The 24,305-nt window shown below is 37.0% G+C and overlaps 1 protein-coding gene across 1 annotated transcript in view; it reads right to left on the bottom strand.

Annotated features, from left to right (window-relative positions):
- Positions 1-7,880, bottom strand: part of Vwde (von Willebrand factor D and EGF domains) — a 78,977-nt gene extending 71,097 nt beyond the window's left edge. Inside the window, exons 1-2 of the mRNA XM_035451400.1 lie at positions 7,811-7,880; positions 2,971-3,155 (exon numbers count right to left, since the gene is read on the bottom strand). Coding sequence (XP_035307291.1) covers positions 2,971-3,155; positions 7,811-7,880 — 255 coding nt within the window. The remainder of the gene's footprint in view (positions 1-2,970; positions 3,156-7,810) is intronic.
- Positions 7,881-24,305: the final 16,425 nt, after the last annotated feature.

Below are 24,305 nucleotides of genomic sequence, written 5' to 3'. Positions count from 1 at the left end.
GCTGGGAAATCAGCAAAGGACAGTTCCAGACGCCCTGAGGGAGCATGTCAGTTTGGAGGTCTAGGCAATTTATGGGTCCTCTGGTTGTGGATCAGTATTTCTCCCTAGTATACAAATGGAATCTGGGAGCCCTCTCCACATAGAGGGATACTCTCTCAGCCTAGACACACGGGGAAGGGTCTAGGCCCTGCTCCAAATATGACAGACACTGAAGATCCCCCATGGAAGGCCTCATCCTCCCTGGGGAGCAGAAAAGGTTTGGGATGGGGGGACAGGGGAGGACGGGAGGAGAGAGAACGGGAACTGGGATTGATATGTAAAAGAACCTTGTTTCTAATAATAATAAAACATCCATTTCCAAAAAAAGATGTTTTTTATCTACTGCTGTGATAATAAAAATTATCATTATGTTTCTAATAGCTTAAATATATGTTCCAAAACCTTAAAATATGTCTTCATTAATTTTCCTTATCAAAAAGCCTCACTAATCATACTAAAATTGCTATTATTATATGTGCTACTTCTAAAATCAAGGAAATAATGTACAATATAGGCTTGCTAATGATCTAATTACCTACAAAAACACATTGCACAAAAATAAAGAGGAAACCGTAGGAAAATGCTTATGATAGCTACAACTGAGGTGGATTGTGAAATAACACTACTGTGATCTCTGTCCTTTCTTTGCTGGGTTTCCTAGGATTTGTGTGTAGTATTGCAAACCAGGGAAACAGAAACTTGTTTCAATAGGCTTGTATCATCCTGTGGACAAAAAGAAAAATCTATTGATTGTTCACTTGAATGTGAAGCCATGTAGACAGAGGACACTTCTTCACCACAGACAATGTGATGACCATTTGCTGAATTTCAGGAAAAAACAAGGGCATCTATTTCATGTATACATTCCTTCCTTCCTTCCTTCCTTCTTTCTGTCTTTCTTTCTTTTTTTTTCTTTTTTTTTTCAAGACAGGGTTTCTCTTTATTGCTTTGGAGGCTGTCCTAGAGTTCGCTCTGTAGACCAGGTTGGCCTCAAATTCACAGAGACCCACCAGCCTCTGCCTCCCGAGTGCTAGGATTAAAACACGTGGGACACCAAAACCCTGCATGTATACATTTCTATAAGGATCTAGAATCAACTAATTGAGTCAAAGGAAGAGAACATAAATACTTAAAAATATTATGATTTTGCCCAATTTTTTCTCGTTTTACTTTTAAATTTTAATGGCTTTTAGTTTCCTTCCAATAAAATGTCACCAAAGTGATTTTTTAAAAGATAAACAAAAAAGGGAACAAAAATACGACAACCATGACAGAAGTTAACAACATTAAGTATTGTTAAAATTGAATATTTTTTCTGAATTGTTTACATTAGTATCGAGAAAGGAAAACCCCGCCTGTAAATAATCCTCCAAATATGAATGACAATATGATAAACAAATGTTCTGCTAAAGTCATGGTTTTATATCATATATTGACACTGCAAGTCTTAAATATAGCTCTGTGTTTTCTAGGTTAAAAAATAAGGATATTCCAATACAGAGTGACAAAGGACACAGTCATTTGTGATGATTTTCAACTTGAGCATATTTCTTGAAGGTTACAATACTAGAACAAAGCTGTATATTTCAACCAAAAAAAATACTTATGCCTGAACAGTCCTCAGAACCTTCCACTGAGCTATGTAGAGGTTTGTAATAAGGCAAGGACTCATGCTGTGACAATATTGCATGTTATCTTGCCCCTAATAGTAATGACTTTTGTTACATTGCTCAAAAGCTTTGTCTATATCCATGTTTTTGTTTGTTTGTTTGTTTGTTTGTTTGTTGTTATTTTCAAGACAGGGTTTCTCTGTATTGCTTTGGAACCTCTCCTGGAACTCACTCTGTAGACCAGGCTGGCTTCAAACTCACAGAGATCTGCCTGCCTCTGCCTCCCAAGTGCTGGGATTAAAGGCGTGTGCCACCAACACACAACACCTGGCTTTGCATCCATGTTTTTATAATGAGGTGCACTGACTACTACAAGGTCTCACTGTGAAACCAAGTGAGGCTACATACAATACCCACAATTGATATGTGAAGGAACATATCAATTATCAAATAAATACCATGTCTAAATACTTTCTCATCATTTTCATACCACAGAGATTCTGAAGTAATGGATATTTCCAATCTTTATACTTCGTCTTATTCCATAGATTATGTGGACAAGATTATAATACCAATAAATGGGACAGACTGAAACATTAACTGGTCACAAGAAACATTCCTAAAGATCACAGTACTGAGAAGGTAGAGACAGAATGATCCCTGGGACTTTCTGATCAGTCAGGCTAGCCACATTTGGGGAGGTCCTGATTCAGTGAGAGATCCTGTTTCATAAACTAAAGTGGAAAACAATTGAAGAAGGCATCCAATATCAACTTCTGGCTTCTGTGTGTGTGTGTGTGCGCGTGTGCGCGCGCACGCGCGCGCGCACACACACACACACACACACACACACACACACCACAAATCATATATTTTGCATTGAAAAACACTGAAATTTCAGTGACAGTCTGAGTTTTCTTCAGTTATGGAATACAAGGGGAAGGGTTTGTAGGTTTTAAGCAATCAAAGTCCACAGTTAAGAAAGGAAATGCCAGATAACAACTGAAGCAAAATTTCAACAGCATTACTTAGTGGCAGTTTTCTTGCAGTTATATACCTGGACCTATATTCAAAATTTTACTCTTTCACCTGTTAATGGGGTAACCATGAGACTTTTGCAAATGTGTTGTACATATTTGGCTGGAGAATGATTTCTATTACACTATGTTTTGCATCTGTGGAAATTATATAAAATATTCTGGTTCAAAACACCCATGGATTATCATAGCTATTACCATTGAACTAGGTATTCTAGGAATATTTCCAATTAAGTTAATCTACTAAAAATGTAGATAACACTTCAGTAAGGGAAAAAAAATACCTCAATGCATTTGGTTGGCATCTCAGCAGGTCTGTCAAAGATGAGAAATCGGTACCATCCAGGGGTAAGAGAATAGTCACAGATCAGGTCTTGAGGAGCTGACTGCTGGAAGTACACTGAGTCAAAGTAGACACTTCTGTAAGGACTCTGAAGAAACTGGTGGCCCCCAGGAGAACACTCTGGAGCTAGACAGAAAGATGAGAATTTTCATGTGTTTTGTTCACCAGCATAGTTAGGTCTTCAGTTAAAAGTTGATTCTCTTTCCCAAAGAAAGCAAATAAACTCACTATTGTACACACACACACACACACACACACACACACACACACACACACACACACACGGTCAGCAAAATAACAAAATGTCAGGGACTTCTAGCGAGTCAAAGATGACTTAGATTGTACATTCTAGAATGCAACAGGCAACTCAAGAACTGTCACAGATCGAGCTTGACACACTTATCATTGGGGTTTTTATTTTTATTTGACTTGAACATAGAGAGCAACAGAGCTGAATGCTCTTGAGTTAAAATGTGTTAACTGCGACCACAAGTGACCAATCCTCAAAGAATTCCTCTTGGGTCTAGTCCTCTAGATTTCAATGTCAATACTGGCCTTTCTCAAACAAATTTTCTCTAATGCAGACACTAAAATCCTACCTCTGCTATATAGCAGACTGTAATATCCTCAACTAATTTCTTAATGACATTCTTATCTTTGTCGTTGTGAAGAGCCTGCTACCTAAGTTTCCCGTATTTACTACAAGATTTTAGAATCACCACAAGGGTCTTGCTCTTTCATAGTTGTAAATTTTCTAGGAAGAATTTCACCTCTGTAATTCTCATAACTTTGTTAATTATCATAAATATTAATGATAAATATTTTATTAAGTATATGTATCATCATTTCATTTAATTTTAAAAGAATTTTAATGTCTTTCAATATAAGAACACTGCAAACGATTAAAAATTAAAGACATTATGTTAAAGGGTACTAGTAATGGGATTTACATGAATTACTGAAATATTTTTGTTGATCTATTATCTTTAATATAATTTTCTTTTGGGAAAACTCAGTAAGCTCATTTTCTTTCTCATGTGCATGGATATGTGATGTGCTATGCATGTTTGAATGTGTGCAGATGTGCTTGTAGAGTATTTACATGGATCCTGAGCATCTGAACTCAGGTCTTCACTCTGGCATAGCAAGTGTTCTAACCACTTAGCAATTATCCCAGCACATAAGTCTATTTTAAGTCTATGTACTATATCCCCATCAGTATCTCTATAGTCCTAACTTTCTTCTTATGCTGTTTTATTCCCTAATTCAAAGCAGTAGAAGGAATAATTTTAGGGGGCATTACTTTGTGACATTACCAATATTGGTGGAGTGTATAATATTTAAAAGAGAATTTTATTTCACTTCATTTTATTTTATTGAGAAAATTCGTAGCAAGTAGAATTAGTAGTAGTTCCCATTTTTTAGCTCATTTCATCATTTCTTTCATAAAAATGCACTTGTCTATTACAGAATGTGGAGCAGAAGGTTTAAAAAACATTAGTGATGAAAAGGCAACCCTGTAAAAACCTTAGTCCAGCCTTGACTCTAGAATACATCCCACAGATAGGCAAGCATTGTAGTGATGCCTAGGCTCTCATGTAAGGACAAGCTTATCTTGGTCAACTACTGAAGGAATAGCACTGCTAATCCTTCATAGTCATCAGTCAACTTGACACACTCTCTAGTAAAGTCTAAATTTCCCTGAATACAGAAGTTCATATACATTTATGCTCCTGTCTGTCATCTACTTTCTGATGTGATTTAGATCAATGAAGCAACTTATAATAACATCTTCAATACTTAGATTTCATATACTTTGAGAGAATGTGCCAGGCTATAAATGATAGTTACACAGTGGTAGAATATGTAAATGAATTTTCCATATATTTGTTACTGATGATAGACTGTTTTCTGGCTTATTACAATAGCCAATATCATGGTTATATAAAGCTGGGAGTTAGTTCAGAAATATGTTCAGACACTAACTAAATTTAAACTTCATTTAAATTTAAAGATTTCAACTCCTTGTAGTGATATATGCCACTTGGTAGTGCATACCTGTAACCCCTATATGCTAAAGATGAGGAGCAAGGGAGTAAGAGATATAGAAAAGCATGGGCTATAAGTAAGACCTTATCCACCATAAAACAAAAATTGCTCATGTACTGCAAAGCATACAGAAAACAAGAGGACAATTCATTAGACATAATGGGAAAAACAATTGCATATTGTATAGGTGGTAAGAGAAAAGAGTGTAAGATATGCAAAGAACTCATATAAGTTGCCCAGTCCTCCGGCAGTCAGGGCTGTGGAAAGGGCTGGTCCAGCCAGTCACTTCCCAGGGATGAGCGGGATGGTGAATGTCCACGACCCAGCCACCCTCCTAGCTACCAGAGAGAACCACACTGAGTCGTGGAAACCTGTCAAAGCAGAGTCTCGATTTACTGTAAGAGGCATGCACTTATATAGAGTTGAGAAAGTGGGTGGGGACCTCAGGATGGGGTGAGGTGTAAGGGCCAATGATATCTCACTACGCCAGCAGTAGTTGGGCAGAGACACTTTTGCTGAGACAGGTCGCCAAACTCTAAACAGGCTCAGGAAGTTCTACTAGGCCTTGTGTCCCAGCCTTTTTAGGCCAACAATAAGTTAGCATAGAGGTCAAGAACTTATTTTATCATTATTTTTAGAAGCTAAGATCTAAGTAGGGCTCATCCCAAAGAACATATGGAAATGTCAATGTACAAATGAATAAGTCATGCTTGAAACCATTATTTAGGGAAACGCAAATCAAGCCACAACAAAATATACCAAATGCTAGGTATTTACCAAATATACCAAGTGTTTGCAGGTATGTGAATGAATTGAAACCTTCACATGCTATAGGAATATAAAATAGAGCAGTCACTTTGGGGAGACACTAACTTTTCTAAACTGGTTAATCATAGCTAACTTCCAACCCAGCAAATCTCCTTCTGGTAAAAAATAAAAATGTGTTCATATAAAAATTTGCATAGACATATTCATAGCAGCATTATCTGTAAAAGCAGAAAGACAGAAGCAACACAAATCTGCCAACTTAAAAATGCACACACAAAATGTAGTTTCCTTACAGTGGAGTGTTCTTCAATCTTAAAACAAATGAATATGCTCACACATACTGTATCATGGTAATCTTTAAAACATTGTAATATGTGAAAAATAATACCTGTAATATGATCCTGTTTATATAAACAGGTACACACAGAGTAAGCAAATACCTAAAACAGAAAGCAAACTAGTGATGGTGCATGACTAGGGAGACAGAAAGGGGAATGGGGTTAGTAGCTTTGATATCAAAATGTACAATATTTGGCTTTGATTCTAAACTTGACTCTAGCTGTACATATCTGTGGATATATGGATGTAATACCATAGTGCACTTTAGGTGAGTAATAGGTATGGTATAGGAACCATCCAAATAGATTTATGTGATTTATTTAGAAGCATCTTTCTAAATATTTGACTATATTAATAAACATGTTTACAAGCCTTTTCTGGAAACATAATGGCTGCATATTTAGTACATATAAGGAAAGGAGAGAAGGAAAAAGTGATGGAATAATGGGCTTGTGAATACCTACAAGGAATAGGTTCTAATGTTCCACAGCACAATAAGATGACTACAACTGACAAAAATGCCATGTACTTTATAAAGAACTAGAAAGAGAAGAAATCAAAACTTCTCAGTAACAATCACAAAAGCAGCTTTAAGGAGACAGGGACGGTAATGCTTGGATACCTGTATCCAATTGCGCAGTTCTGTGCCTGTGAATATGTACAACTACCCTGTTAACTTAAGGAAAGCCTTTTTTGAACACCTGCTATATCTGAGCAAACCTAGGGAGTCACGGATGAATGACATCTGGTTAAGGAAATGCATTTCCAGAAATAAATTGAGTGTTGATGATCTGTTTAAAAAGAAATTCACATGGGGAAATGTCTGCTGCTCCCTCACCGCTGCTCTTTCGGATCAAATTTATGTTAATAAAACTGCTCAAGATTGACATGACGATGCAACGACAATTTTATTTTCAACCTTTAGAGATATTGCACGTGGCTTTGCTTCAAGCTGTGGATAGATGTATGTGTCATTTACCTCTCAAAAAAGAATAGGTAACTAAGAAGACCAAGTGACCTCTTGTTTAACATTCTTATCAGTATGAGCACAAAGAAGAGCAGAAAGGCTAAGGGATGTGGCTCTGTACTGTGTCATTAAAGTCACCCTACTGTACACTTTTCGGTCATGGTTTGATGATGTGGGAGAGGGTATTCTTCCCATCAGGTCCGCTTTCGCAGCAGAAAACTGACTGTACCAGATGACTGTACCATACACAGAACTAGCCCAGTGGTGTACAAAGAGATGCAACTTTCACCAATTGTTTCCAGAGGTGGCCTGGGACTGGAGCTCATTAGTTTCTAACTAATTCGGATCCGCTCCCCCTTTATAGTACCCGGCAGATTCGGCAAATGTTCTTGCAGCCAATTAAACGGAACTTAAATATCAGGAGATACGAAGGGAATAAAACAAAACAAAACAGGACCAAAGGGTGTCAGGAAGATGAGGTTCCGGCAGCCTGAGCGTAAAAGTAAATGCAAGGAGCAATTAGCTGTGAAAGGCACCCACCAAGATGCTGCCAGGTGAGGGGCACGGCGCTGAGTCAGCAGAAAAGCCGGTGTCCCCCCCACACCCTCCCCGTGCCCAGCTCCAGGCAGCCTCTGTGCTACCCTTTCCAGCCACCTACCTAGCTGGCCTTCTCCCAGGACCAGGAGCATCAGCGCGGTCACCAGCCTTGTCCAGGTTCCGCCCGGCATCACGTGCTTCCCTCTGCGTCCCACAAATGGGGAAAACCTGTCCTCAGACCTCAACTCCCTGCACTTTCTTAAAGTCTCTTCCCGCTCGGCCTTCAGGGGAGTTGGGAGTCGTCTGCCTGCAGTAAACCAGTCAGTCCTTCTAAGGGAGACTTCTGGTCCCTCGCGCCAGCCCCAGACTCCTCCCAGCTAACCCTAGCTACCCTCCTCTCCTAAAGCCACGCCCAAACTGTCCCTGGGGACCTGGAGCACCCAGGAAGGCCACTGATGTCCCTTCACCTAGGATATCCCCTGCATTACCATAGCATGCCAGGATTTCTGGGATGTAGCTCTGACACAGAGGTTTGCTGTAGGGCCAGGACTCGTAAACTGAGAAACTGATGAAGCCTGGAGCTGACCCAGGATTCTTCAGCAAACGGCCACACAACCTTCCTGGTTGCTCTGAGAATGGCTTCCCATCCTTTGAGTTATCAGATGTGTAGTTACCTCTGTGAAGAAAGCAGATCCTTAGATGTGTGTGTGTGTGTGTGTGTGTGTGTGTGTGTGTGTGTGTGTGTGTGTGTGTGTGTGTGTGTGTGTACCTGTGTATATGTGTGTTCACGTGTGGTGCACATGTGTGTGTGCACGCATGTGTGCATGTGTGTACAACTCTGTGTGTGTTTGTTTATTAATGTTTTAAAATAAATCCCCCAGAGATTTTGTCTGGAAGGCTGAGACTCAGCTTCCCCTGATCCATCACCTAGGACTTTACCTTGACAAGCCTTTACCCGAGGAGATAAGAGATACTGGTACTGGAGGGACATGTTGGACACCAGGTTCAGATCACATTCTCCATAAAGAACTGCATAGTCAGTGTGGTACTAGATGCTGAAGACAAAAGATGCCACAAACAGTATATTAAATTACAGAAATATCTGTAAAATAAAACTTGATACTTTCTTGAAACCCACTTATACGATTTCCAGCAGACATAGAGTTTACAGCACTGTTTGTCTTTATTTTCCTCTCTAGTGAAAGATTTACAACTGTCAGTCTGTGAGTTTACAATAGCCTTGTACTAAAAACCATTATTCTCCAATTAAATGAACTAGCATGGAAAACACTAAACATTACTGAGGAATGTTTCTTATCCCTCACTGAAAATTAATCTTGGAACTTCAAGCATGTACATAAGCGTATATTGAAAGAAACCAAAGAACAATAAAATGTTTTGTCATGTGTCATGGTTTTAATAAAATTTAGTATAGCATTCAATTTCTTACAGTTTTATTATTGAGAAGATGAAAAATAAAGTGTGATGCCCTCATCAATACTCATGCAACTTGTAAAATTTATTAAATATCACTGAGAAATAAAGAATAAGAGGCAGATTGGTACACTAACTCTGGGAGTATAGGACAACTGGGCTCTCATTCCAGATCTGATACACACTTCTTGTCTTCGTAGCATTAAACATCATGCTCATGGCCACTTCACTTCATTTTTCCCATACCACATAGAATTTAAGAATTAAAAGTGTTTGTGTGTGTGCAGGGGAGGGAGGAAGGCGTATTTTGACTAGCACCTGGTTCAAAGTAGCTATTATGAATAAACATGATAATTTACTGTTATTAAAAGAATGGATAAAAGCCTATGTAATTATGTCTTCCCTTATCTCTTATTACATAAAGACATGTAGTTTCTCCTTATTACACTATTATAGTATACTGCATTCAGGACACAGTGAAAAAAATCACATCTGTATAATAAAAATTCCGCATTTTACTAAATAAGAGCACTCTTGCTTTTACCAAAAGTCATGTTAGCCACAGTACTGACAGAACAAAGATGAAAGATTCTCTTTCCCAAATATGAAAAAAATTATAGCGCTCCTTATGTGGTACACTGCAGCTGAACATAAGGGCACTCAAAAGCATAAGTGAAGTCACATTTACTCTGGGAGTGGTCAAATACAGAAGTCTGTGGAGAGAAGAAAGAGCACAGTGAGTGCTCAAGAAAACAAAAGATGAAGGAGGGCATGCCAGGGCAATAACCAGTAAATCACACTCCTGCACGAAGATCAGAAGGGCACACAGTCTGAAAAAGAGGAAAACAACACGATCAGAGCAACACAGAGACAGAGAACATTTCATAATTCCTTGGAGCATCCCTCTTGATCAGTCTGTGTTATGCCCCATATGTTGTGAGTTTAGAGATTTTTGGTAGTTTGAATGTAATTGGTCCACATAATTTTATAGGCAGTGGCACTATTAGGAAGTGTGGCTTTGTTGGAGTGGGTGTAGCCTTGTTGGAGGAAGTGTGTCACTGTAAGGGTGGGCTTTGAGGTCAAGCTCCACCCAGTGACGAAGACCACTTCCTGTTGCCTGGGGGTCAAAACTGTAGGACTCACAGGTCCTTCTTCAACACCACGTCTGCCTACATGCCGCCATGTTGTACCATAATGATAATGATCCTCTGAAAATGTAAGCCACTCCAATTAAATGTTTTTCTTTATAGTAGTTGCCTTGTTCATTGTGTCTCCTCATACCAATAGACACCCTAAGACAGACATTTTGTTTGTGTTACTATTCTTTACCCTAAAATTAATGTTGTCAGAGATCAGGAGAAAATACAAATGATGCAAATTAATAATTATGTCATTTATATTTTGTTACTCATGCATTTTGATAGTGAAAGAATGGGAAAATATTGCCATGTTTTATATTTAAATAGTCATCTGTTAGGGTCAGATAGACAAGTTATTAGGCCACATAGAAAATATAAAAAAAATAATTTCAGAGACAAGAAGTTTGGGTCTTTGCAGAGTAAACTATGATGGCCATAAATTGCTATAATGTTATTATAGTAACTATATTACTAATAATGGTATTATAGTCAATTATAGAGAGGATCACTGAAATACTACAGGTCCAACAAACTCTCACTCACAGGCTAAGTGTCCTCTTAGTCCTTTTCCCACATTTGAAACAGTTCCTCTTTGTTAATTTCTTAAAAGTTAATGAGAAAAATGTGGATGAATAAAAAGAAAACCAGCTTTATTCCATTAAAATATATTAATAAAGAAAAACATTTCATCACTAAAAAGAGAATGCCCTCAAGCCTGTATTATAAAATGTTTCAGTCATGATACTCTCACTTCATGTAGATCTAAAATCATTCAATGATTGTTTTTAAAAAGAAAAAGCTAAAGCCATGCAATTGCTAGCCCTGAAATTTTATATTTGGATCCTCTTTTTGTTTTTCCCTGCTTAGGAAAATAGAATATTTGCTGTTTCTTCTCACAAACTAAGAATTACTCAATCACTATGTCCTCCACACTGTTTAACCCTTGAGAAGGTTTGTCAAGAAACTTAAAGATATGTATTGCTTTGTTGCTCCACTGGTCCAGGACACCCTCACCAAGCCCTGGGAACCACTACAGGAAGCATCACCCTTGGGGGCTATCTAGGTGTGGGCCAATTATCAGTTATGCCGTTTTTTAGAATTTAAAGAAAATTCAGTATTTATTATATATCTTAGATTTTTTTCTTCCAGGGAGTAAATTCATGCAAAAGGAAACAGGTGTCATCATGCCTGCATCTATAGTGAAAACATATCTACCATCAGGAACATTTTAAAAAATTTATTTTAAATACACAGAGAGAGAGGGGGGGAGGGAGGGAAAGAAAGAGAGAGAGAGAGAGAGACAGAGAGAGAGATTTATGAGCATTTGTTTGCAGAGGAGCACAATCTTGTGTGCCCAGGTCTGTCAGAGCTAACATTATTCGCATTTGTGGTGAGCCTACCTTGTTAAGTAATTCTGGGGTCTGAATTCAAGTCTTCATGATTATGCAGCAAACTCCCTTAACTGTGGGACAATCTTCATAGCTCCTATCATAAAGATCTTTTAAGAATAGCACATATATGCTGTTCACATGCTGTGAAGCGATGCTCTGAGTATAGGTTTTTAAATTAAATATCAACTCATCCAAATACCTCCAAATAATTAGTATCATTTTATTTTTCAGAAAAAGAACAATAATTCTTAGGGTTTCAAATATTGTTGGGTTTAAGTTAATAAATTACAAATTTATGTAACTTAAAATAGCACTACTTTTTTTTTACTTTAAAAAGACTATTTTAATGTGTTGTAATACTTTATAATTGATGTTTCTTACTCACTTAGAAATAACTCTCTTTAAGGTCATATTGGAGAGATGATTATCTCTAAAGATATAAAATAATTATCCATGATTAGCTAATGTACAATCTTCCAAATAATGAAATATTAGTTGAATTGGCACCAAACCGAAGTTTATTATTTCTTCTAGGATAAATATTATATTATAACTAAGTGATGTTTCATTGCCTTTAAGTTCTCCAGCTAATTATGGAGTTTATATTCACATTGACAAACTGCTAATATGAATGAGTACATTGGTACAAATGAGAATAATAGTCATTAGCTTATGTAGTCTTATACTCATGTAGTACCTTTTCATACTAGATAGTTTTCTTCCCTTGCTCTCATCATCGAAGTAGAAGAAGGCATCAGATAACTGCTAGTGTGCTGTGTGTTACCTGCTTCTCATACCTTATATTTAAGGAATTGACAGATCCAGAATTTATGTAGCACTAAGTTTTAATATAATTATTTAAGAACAAAAGTGTAAAATCAGTTGCTGTGTATTTGACATTGTTGACTTTCATTATTTATGGACTATTTATTTTTTTCTCCCCTCCCAACTTTAATGATATACAATTGATGTACAAGTAATAGTTAGTTAACAAACATAGGAATATAGATTTTATTGCATTTATTTACTTATTTGCAATAGACACACGTGTAGTATAGAACAGGTGTGACTGGTAGAGGACAACTTGCAAAAGGTAATTCTCTTCATCTGGGAGTTTCTAATTCAGGTGGTCAGGCAAAGGGGCCTGCAACTATCTCCCAGGCCCAACATAATGTTTGCTTTGATAAACATAAACCCTATGAAGTGACTACATTGTTAACATGGCTAACATATCTATTTTTCCATATATGCCTTTTTTTCTTACTAGGGATGCTTAAGATGTACTCAGCAAGATTCAAGCAAGTCATATAGTGTTACTGATGTTAATGGGTCCCCTGGCATTAGCCCTTCTAAGCTATCCCAGCTCACCCACCTGAGACATTACATCCTTTGACCAACAGCTCCTGGGTTACTCAGACCATGGTTGGAACAATCATTCTGCTTCCTGATTCTACCAATTAGACTGGCTCTTTAGATATTTACATGGAAGTGAAATCGTGAAGTGTTGTCCTTTCTGTGATTTATCTTACTTTAAATGGTACCATCTAGATTTAATTGCATTGACATAAATGGCAGCATTCCCTTCTCTTTATGATTGGATAATACATACAAATATACTATTTTTATTGATTGACCCTCAGTAGACACTTGGATCAATTCCACTCCTCAACTATTGTGAATATTATGACAATGACCATAGGAGAACAGACCTCTCCTTACATTTTGATTTCATTTCATTTTGATAGTAGGATTGCTAAGCCCTGTGGTTTCTGTTGGCAAGTTTTTGAGAAACATCTGTAATGTTTTCTACAATGCCTGGATCAATACTGTATAAGAGTATCTTTTTCTCCACATCCATTCCAAATGTATCAATCTTTGTCCTTTTTATAACAGACATTCAAATAGGTGTGAGATGCTAGACAGTTTATTGTGGTTTAGGTTTGCACAATGTTGGAATTTTTCTATGTGCTTTCATACACATATTTTTCATGCCTTATTTTAAGATGTACATGTTTACTGAATATGATAAAACTCAAAGAACTAAGTTTTAAAAGCATTACTTATTGTCTTCTGTGATTAACTGGTATTCTAAGAATACCAAGACTGATCCATTAATATCATTATGACAATTGTTTGGAACCACACAGAAGCAATGCTACACTGCACAGTACAAATTACCTCATGATGTAAGCAATGGCCTTAAGGAGCTAGAGCAACAGCCACCTAGGAACTAAATTGCTCCTCAAAAGGAGGAACAGTAGTAACAACTCTAGAGAGCTTGTGGGAATAAAACTTATAATGATTATTCGTATCACTGGTCTAACCAAGGCTATCAACTCCCTACTGCTACTGTACATACTACAACCATCTCCTTTGTTTACTTTTTCTGTGAAACCTGAAAGTTCCTGCCAGTCCCATTAGGACAGATCTAGTGCTAGTAGACCTGTATGACACTAATTAAGGCTCTTTTCTATACTCTTACTGAAAGTCCAGTGACAGCCCCACCACTCAGAATGCTGAGGAGAAAGATCATGACTTCACGACCAGACAGGGCTATGGAATGAGACTCTGTTAATAGAAAAGCAAAGAGAAAAGGAGGAACAGAAAAGAAAAATAAATCCAGTTTTAAATCAACTTATTTTTTAGTAGACCCAAATTCCTTCTGAAGACTCAAGGTGGGGGTGGGTGGAGGGACTGTTTTGTGAGCCTTTTCCAGCTGGCAGAAACCTCCTGCATCCTTGGCTTCCATTCCTGTAGTCAGCCTGAGAGCAGAAAAGGCAGCAGCTTCTTTCCTACCTGACCTCAGCTTCACTCCTTAAATCTCTGTTCATTGACTCCTTTTAAAGAAGAGTTGGGATTACAAAGGGGTGATCAGAGTCTCCCAGGTTAATCTCCCACATTAATTTAATCCCTTTTACAGAGTTCCTTTACCATGTCAAATAACTTACCTATGAATTAACATACAATTTGCTGGATTAGAATCTTGATATAGTGTGTGTGTGTGTGTGTGTGTGTGTGTGTGTGTGTGTGTGTGTGTGTGTGTGTGTGTGTGTGAATCATACTATAGCTGAGACTTCAAAACTTCAGCTATCATTCTCAAGCACACTAACATGTGACTAATAGCTAGTACCTAAGTAGAAACATAACTTCTACATTAGTAAAAATATTGATAGCATTTTTTAGGACATTCCTTTCTCACCAACTAGGTCAGAGAATTGTATTATATAATTGCTGTGAATTCTTTTACTATCAAATTTGAGCATTTGAATGTGGAAAAATAACTTAATTACCAAATAAATTCTGGAAGTCTAGGAATGTACTGTCCCAATGTCCAATTTTAGCATATTAATACATTAAAGGCAACTTTTAAAATGTGTAATACAGAAATTAAATTTGCTTCAACAATATGATTTTAAAATGTGATTATACTGCTACTGTTCTTTTGAACGAAATTGAAAAGGGTGAGTAATTTAGTAAAGGAGCAGGGTACCAATGTCTCTTAAAGGGCATCTCTTTTGTAGTCTAACTTTGAAGACATTTTCAAAATGTCTTTCAACAAGTAGCCATACACAAAAAGTAACACCGGGACATCTCAAGTACACATTACAAAGTTCCTTTGAAATCAAAGTGTCATGGCTAGTAATGGCCATGGCTCTGGTTTAATGTATTTAAATTATTTCAGAAGCTGTAAATGAAATGCTGCAGCAGGTGCTGGTGCTGTGAGACCCTTCTGGTCTTGTTTATGTGATTTCTGTATTCAATTCTTTCTAAATAACAGAGCATTTGAGCCTCAAGATTATAACTTGTAGCATAATGCATGGTTTGTGTCTGGAAGTAGGTAGGTTTGCAAAACAGTCTAAAAGGTGTTTGTAAATTTGGGTTTTGTCCAGCTGTTATTGACTCACAGTACTTTAATTTGAAAAACAGGAGATACAGTAGACACAAACTCATTTGAAGCTATCCTCATTGAAGCATAGTTTAGAGAAAATAATGTTCAAGTTTTTATTTATTTTTTTGGACTATCATACCGATGTTTATATATACATAGTATGTACATAAGTCTACCTACTTTTAGTGCATAGTTCGATGCCCACCAACCTATTTACAGTTCTATCTGATTGCTAACATTAAATTTGAAGACATTTTTATGACTCTGAAGTATTGGTTCCCAACCTTCCTAATGCTGGGACCACTTAACATAGTTCTTCATGTTGTGGTGGCCCACAACTATAAAATTATTTTGTTGCTCTTTACAACTGTAATTTTGCTACTGCTATGAATCATAATGTAAATATCTGATATGCATGATATCTGATGTGCCACCCCTGTGAAAGGGCTGTTTGACCCTGACAAAGGGGTCACAACCATGTGAATTCATAACCATGTGAAATCATAAGGAGAAATACCATGTCAATTCATAACTCATCTCCACTTCAGCCTCCAGGCTGGAGTGTCTAATCTGTACTTCTTTCTGTAATTTTCATTTGGGATGCCACATATAAAGACAACTCAGAATGTTCTTTGTGTTTAGTTGTGATTGCTCCGATTGAATGTCTTCAGAAGACACTTGTGTTAAGTGGAACCCCAAGCCCACAGAACTATTGGGAGGTGATAAAGCTTAGTTAATAGGTGGGAACCATCGGAAAGAAGTTAGACTACAAAAGAGATGCCCTTTAAGAGACATTGGTACCCTGCTCCTTTACTTTGTCTGTCCAATCACCATCTAATTTGAAGACATTTTCATAACTCCGAAGAAGTGGTTCTCAACCTTTCTAATGCTGTGACCCCTTTAATACAGTTCCTCAAGCTGTAGTGAGCCTTAACCATAAAATTATTTTTCTTGTTACTTCATAACCGTAATTTTGCTACTGTTATGAATAACAATTTAGATATCTGATATGCAAGCTATCTGATATGTGACCCCTGTAAATAGGTTATTTGATCCCCCAAAGGGGTCATGACCCACAGCTTGAGAACACCTGCACTGAAAAGAAACATCATGCTGTTTATGTTCACGCTTCTATGAAGGGAACAGGTCCCTCTGCCACCTGCCTATACCATACTGATTGTGTCTACATCAGCCCAACCTTGCAGGAGTGAGTGGCCATGGAATGAAACCGTTCTTCCTTTCAAATGGCTTGTCTCAGGTAGTTTTCATAGTGATGTGTAACTGACCAACACATTGTGGGAAAGTAGTTCTGTCCATTATTAATATCTATGTGTTACATAAAAGTGTATATATATGCTTATAATATTTTATGGCACTCAATTAATAGGCACTAATATATTATTTTAATTTTCTAGATAGTCTAAGTAGCATGCTCAATGTCAAATTTAAACCAGGAGTGAAGTAATAAGGTAGTGAGAACTTATGGAAGCATATCCTAAGAAGGGACCCTTACCAAGACTTAAAAGTCCAGAGACATTTGCTAGAAGTGATTCATTAGATAAATTATAAGGAGTGTGGCAGAAAAAGACAGTGGGGGCAGTCCCTAAAGTACTGATAATTTGTTGAGATTTAGTTTTCCTCAATCTTTTGTACAGCACTTTTCACCTAATTAAAATTTCTTTCCAAGAGGGTGGGAGGGGTAGGCTCATGAGACCCCAGAAGTAAACAAAAATATCACATGGCTAGAAAAACTGAAACTTCCAAGATTATTTAAATTCCCTCCCTAGCTAAATAGAAGCAGCTGCGGAGGAAGGACTCTGACCAGCCATGCTGAAGAGATGAGAGCTTCTCCAACCATTGAGCTGCCTGAAAATTGTGCAAAGAGTTCCAGGGTTGAACCTTCAGGAAATCATCATACATGTTGGCTGGTGACACCTTCTAGTGGCAGAGGTTCTCCTGTAAATAGCCTTTCATTTCTGGTAGTCACCTCTAAAAAGACTCACTGGGTCACCACCAAATTGGACTTTGGTGTAAGTTTTACTTTTGTCTGTTATGGATATTTTTCCTGGGGTGAGTAGGACTCGTGTGTGTGTGTGTGTGTGTGTGTGTGTGTGTGTGTGTGTGTGTGTGTGTGTGTACTGACTGTGTCTGCCTAGGAAAAATCTATCATGCAACAAAATCATTAAATCAACAAAGACTTATTTATAAGACAGTGAAAAACATTAACACTTGAAATAACAAGAGCAAGTTCTATATGCCATGTTTGGTAAGACCTCACATGTATTGTTTGTTCTAATTCCCTAAGCAGTTTCATTAGGTAAATCCCAGTATTAACATTGTCTCAAAATAAAAGAAATTTCAGGTCAATTAATCAGAGTCACCTAGATCAGAAGGGACAAAGCCAGTTGTTAAAACATGTCACTCAAGGAGCAGTGTGACACCTCTGCAGGGTAAGGTGTCTGCTTCTAAACCTGAGCTGAATTCCAAGGACCTACACGGTGGAAGGACAGGAGCAGTTCCAGAAAGTTGTTCTCTGATTCTCATAAACACATCTTGGTACTAACATGCACACAGACACTTGCACACACAGAGGTTCTCATGTAAAAATTCAATAGCAATGTTAAAACAAATCAGCCCATTTTCAGAACTGCTTCGAAGTGAATTGATTTGTTATTTCTTTTTAATCCTCTATATCACCATCTACCTGTCTTCAGTCTAATGAATGTCCACATCTGATTTTTCAAATTGAAATTTGCTTCAAAACTACCCTTAAATGTCAATCATGCCTCACAAAGGGCAGTTATTCTGAAAGCACTTATCTGTTTTTTTTTCCACTATGATACTCAATTAGCAAGGGGAAGGGGCAATGCTTTAACATAAGCAAAGAAGGGAATATAATTTACTTCAAAAGGCTGCCAAAAATTGCATGTTGAGGAAACACATAGCCTTTGTAATAGCCATGTTTAACATAGCCTTAATCATAGACTGCAGGCAAATGAAAGCTTTGAAATGAAATTCCTTCTTCCATAACAGCAAAAACAAAGGCAACACCTCTAGTCCTCTGGAATCCAAGCTCCCTGGCTCATATTTCTTAGACTCACAAAATAAGTCTACTGGGTGACATATTTCTACACTAGGCAATTATGAAAAAGACTTATACCCTCAAACAACTGTAAATAAAAGTATTTAGGAAAGATGATAGAGAATAACATAGGCATTAAATAAAGATTGCAGAAAAATATAAATCACTATGTACATTTTATTTCTTTATAACAGGTATATCATTCAATCCATACAAGCCACATATGGTATAATTTCTAAAAGGACTTGGCAGAAGCATCTCTTTTCAAAGGGTTCTCTCCTGCAATCCCAGTTTCAAAAAATGATCAAATTCCTTTAACAAACTTTAACATGATATAATTTCCATGATAATCTCTAAAAACAATGTACTAGAGTAAGAACCAAACTGGAAACAGCTAAGTTTTGTACTCTCACAAAATTAGCTTTCAAAAAGTCTATGGAATGGAAAACATTTGCTTAAGAAAGGCATGATTTATTGGGTTTAGAACTGAAACAGAGACAATGTATTGTGATATTAAGATAGAAACTCTTGTATTTGTTGCTGTGTAGAAAGGGATTTAGTGGAGGAATTGGACATACATGATTTATGTTGTAAGGTTTATACCAGATGTTTTAGAATACAAAACTCTAAGCAGAAAATGTAGGAAGTTGAGGAAGCTGCTTATGCCCCCAGAGCCACAAACTTTGCTCTCAATGTCAGCAGCAGTGCTGAATAGAAAATGGAACCAAATGTAGCCCTACGCTGATGAAAGTACCCTTGGACACACAACACCGAGGACTGGACAGTGGCATGAAACATTGCTAATTTGAAACATACTTCAGACTTTTCACCTAGAAAGCACATTAAGGTGGCAGAAATCTGGATTTGTGTGACTCTTGTCTTTCAAACACCACAAGGAATGTCTTCTGCTGGGAATCAAATTCATAACTAAGAAGCTACTTACAGTCTGCTGTAGAAGCATTGTTTTATTTTTTCTATTTATTGTATTAAGTGAAATGGAGATGAATCTGATGTCTACAAACAGTGCCAAAGACAAAGTTAAGAAGTCAATTAATTCTATGAAGACAATATTAGCTATACAATCACCCTTGTTTTGACTGGCTTCACATTTCCTACCCATAATCCTTCCTAGAAACTGTGTTCTCTGAAACAGTATATTGTAATTGATCATTTATTTTTCAACTCTGTGAACCCCCCCAGTCTTTCTCCCCTCCTTTTCTTCTGTGGGTCATATTCTATGTCATTGTGAGATTATTCAATAAAACAAGTTTGAAGAGTTAATGTAGGAAGTTTTCTTCCAAACGTTTCTAAAATATTACTAACGCAAAGTCTTCTGAGTCCATGGCCTAAACAAGCATCATTACTCATTTTCACTGATGACTTTCACCCTACCTAACAAATAGGGTAAAGACCTGAACAAAGGGGCAATACCTCTCTCTGTCCGTGGTGCTGAAGTATCTCTGGTTTAGAATAGAGTTTTTCCTTTCTCTCTTTTCTAAATTCATCATCTTTCCTTTAGCGTACTTTAGTACCCCACCAACAGCCTTCATTTCAGCATAACACAATATCACAATTTTTCCTGATAATATGATATTAGTTAATATATATTAACCTTCTTTTTGGTACCATTTTTATTGTTGTCTTTCAAATTTGATATCTTCATATTCACGCCTGATCTCTTTTGTTCACTGTTTGGACATCTTACAAAGGTGGAGTTTCAATACATCTTTGATTATAAACAAGAATCTGTTTTAGATTTCAGATAAGTTTTCAAGTTCATCTTGTCAGCAATTGCTTTTCACTAAATAGCTAATTATTTTATATTAAAAGTAGTTGCTGGTGAGAGTCTGACTTCTGATATTTTTTATTCACTCTCTGTATACCATTGATTCATCCATTACTGCTTCCTTTTGTGTTGAACTGCTTCTTGTGATGTATTTTCTGTAGAGTTTATTATTTTCTGGGTTACTGTTCTAGAGGTTAGAGCTAATATCCTAAAATATATCATTTTAATTAATATCAGCTAGTTTCAGCAAGGTTTAAAACTCTTCCCCTACATAACTCATTATTTGCTCTTCATTTATATGAAAATTATACTTTTATATACTGAGAATGTATAATTAGCATTTTATGCATTTTAAATCATATAAAAATACAATATAGTAATGTATCTTCAATTATATTTGTTGTTTCCTTGACACATGCTTTTTAAAAATGTTTCTTGAGTTTATTTCCCGACAATTTCACACATTTATAGCATGAACTATGATTATTACTAGCTGGTTCCAGTTTCTATTCTACTTCTATTACCTTCTTCCCTATCCATACTTCCATATACCACCTCTATTCTTGCTTCCCAAATTCATGACTTTGTGGTGTTTTAAGGCCCACTGACTTTAACTGGGTTCATCTGCATTACCATGGATTTAGAACTATTAGAACTATCTACTGGAGCTTACTCTTTACTCTTTATTGGGTAATATATATATATATATATATATATATATGTATATATATTTATAAAATATAATATATATACTATACATATAACATTATGTATATATACTTATAAAATATTTATATATATTTTTTATAAGTATATATACATAATGTTATATGTATAGTATATATATTATATTTTATAATATATATATATATATATATATTATATATATATATATATCCAGATAATGACTGTCCCTCTTGAATCCATCAGAAGCCAAGAGTTAACCCCATATGCTCTTCTTCTATTCATGAGTAACTGTTGATAGGCTTGGTCTTGAACAGTGTTGGGGGCCATGGTGAAGAACAGCAAACAGCTTTGGAACTCGTTGAATTTGGCCCAGCAACTAGAATAATCATGTTGAATGAGCCTTAGAGAGGCAGAGACCTGAGCCTCTCTAAGCTAGACATCCTGAGGACGTCAGGCTGTTATTGATCATAGTTTTGCTTATTCCCTTCAAAGTCACCAAGTTCTTCATACTCTATGATTTGTATGAAAACTCTAAGGGGGCTTCCTGCCCCTCACTGGGCAGTGTTACTGGTACTTATAATAATAGTGATTGACCTTTTCCTGGTACTTATAATAATAGTGATTGACCTTTTCCAAGTATTCCTGCTGAAACAGAATAATGAATCAACCACCATCCAGTCTGTTCCCAATTTCAATTAAAACAGTGGAAAGCAGTACCTTCAATGACCACAGTGCCACACTCTCAGTTCTTAGCTCTAGAATCTGCTGTTTATGAAAAAGGGGGCCCATCCTTAATGAATGTCAAGGCTGGTAACATCTAAGCAGATAACTAACTTTTTTTTAGAGATCTCCTGATGTCAGTGAGCGGGATAACCCCATGCCCCAAGGTTCCTAGCGAAAGAGAAAAACCTGCCACAGCCTGCCCTGTTGGGCCGCAGAGAGGTATTGGAGCAGCTTCCATAGGCTTGCGCCGTCCTGGCACTCTTGGGCGTTGGACTTGGCACTCCCGAGATGATAAAGACAGATGCAGATAAAGAAAAACCTCTAAAGGTTTACACTACATTTAAAAATATATATAGGGTTGTGAGAGAAAAATAACAGGGAGAAATAGAGTAGCCGGTTATGGTAGCACACACCGGTAGGATTTGCTGAAGGAAGCAAAGGCAGACAGATTTCCACAGAGAAACCCTCTCTCAGAAAAAAGAAACAAAAGGAAGTAAAAGTAGAATAGTAAAAAAGCCACCTAGAGATGAAAAATACACAGAGAATCTGGATACTAAATGCCATACTGTTGTCTTTAAATTGTTTGATTGCCGAGGAAAGAATTACTGCTGCTAAAATACATTTGATTATAAATGCTGCTAAATTAATCCAATTTATACATTTTAAAAATGCTCTAACTTCAAAATTTAAGTTCAAGGACAGGCTACTTAGAAGTAAAGGTTTTGCTTGTATTTCAACAGAAATTGAAAAGCTGTGGATTCCTTCCAGACTAATATGGTTTTATCATGCAAGACCCCCTGAAGCTGAGATGATACAGCCTTACAGACTACAAAAACAAGGACTTGGTCAGGTTTCTATGTTTTATCATGATCCCCATGGTATAGGAACATCGCCCCCAATCAGCAGGAAGCAGTTTAGAAGGAATGACACCAAAAATCCCCAAATACTGTTTATAAATGTTTGTTTTTATTTAAATGGGGTTAGTTATAAATAATAATGAGCACAGTCAATCTCTTTTTAAAGAAAGAAAAGGGGGATAGGATATAGGAATGAGTACTTTGCATTGGTATAGATTTTCATTTGTTGATACAACTTTAAAGTTAATTTTGTGATAGGTATATGTCTCCTCTTGTTTAGGTATTATGTTTATATAGATCTTTTATCTATAATAGTCAGAACTTATAATTAGGTCAATTAGATTTTCTAGATTTACAGACATGTATTTGAGATGGTTGGGTGTTCTTCAAACCTTTCAAAGACCTACAGAAATATGGCAATTGGGTTTAGGGTTTTTCTTGGCTGTGAGACACAACTGCTCCTGGCACACCAATTCTGTCAGAAAGGAGGATGGGCATCAAAGAAACTCGTTATGGAGTTTGCTTTCAACATGGCAAGATTAGCCATTTGGGCAAGAAATTGCTCTTGCCTGGACTGTTTGTTACAGTATAAGCTGGACATACAGGACCCACAAGAAAGTGACTGCTGAACTTACAAAATAAGACAGTACTGAAGGGTTCCTGTTAAAATGGAGAAGTGTGCTGGACACACTATGGCCTATAAGTTGAAGATGGATGCCCCAACGTTACAGAGGAACTTTGGGTGACTGTCCAGGTAGGAAAAATGTCTCTGTCAATTCTAGAGTTTATATATTATCCTTCTGTGGCCTTTGAGAGAGTTGAAGACAGATAGTTATGGTTATAGCTTTCTTCAGTTATTATAAAAGATAAGTTACCCTTTCTATTTAGACAGAAAAGAGGAGATGATGGGGAGTGTACCACTGTATATGTTTATCTTATTGATTGTTAAATAAAATACTGTTTGGCCAATGAGACAGCAAGTTAGACAGAACTAGGAGTCAAAGAGGATTCTGGGAAATGTAGTATAGAAGTGCTGATCCAGGCAGGAAGTGACATAGCAAGAAGACTCATATTTAAGCGAAGGAGAAACAGAAAGGGCCCCTTTTTTCCCGTTCGCCTCCTCCAGTGGCAGGATGCGAGCCACCGACAAGGAGGGACGCCAATAAGGTGTCCGATAAGATAAGTCTTATAAAATATATAGATTTATGATAGTTAAGACTGAGCTAGCAGATGAGAAGTCCTAGTCATTGGCGAAGCAGCATTGTACCTAATACAAGTTTCTGTGTATTCATTTGGGCCAAACTCCGGCAGGTGGCTGGCGGAGACTGCCCGCATGGCGGTAGGGCTCAGGCCGCTTTTGTCGGAAAGATTTATCATAACAATCTCCTGTCTGCATTTCCTGAATACTAGGAATATTAGTGTATGCCATTGTGCTTGGCAATATTTTATTATTGCAAAACCATTCTCTCTTGATTTGTCCATTATTTTGCTTACTACATGAGACATGTGTATCCTCAGATTCATATTATAAGCCTCTGCTGTGGAATATTAGTTTAAGATGTATTAGTTTAGTTTAATATTAGTTTAGACTTCACATGTCTAAAACACATGATTGGCCTAATAAAGAG

This window comes from Cricetulus griseus, assembly GCF_003668045.3.
Source record: "Cricetulus griseus strain 17A/GY chromosome 1 unlocalized genomic scaffold, alternate assembly CriGri-PICRH-1.0 chr1_0, whole genome shotgun sequence".
Lineage (NCBI taxonomy): Eukaryota > Metazoa > Chordata > Mammalia > Rodentia > Cricetidae > Cricetulus > Cricetulus griseus.
Note: the sequence above shows the minus strand (reverse complement) of the source record. Positions and strands in the feature narration are given on the sequence as shown.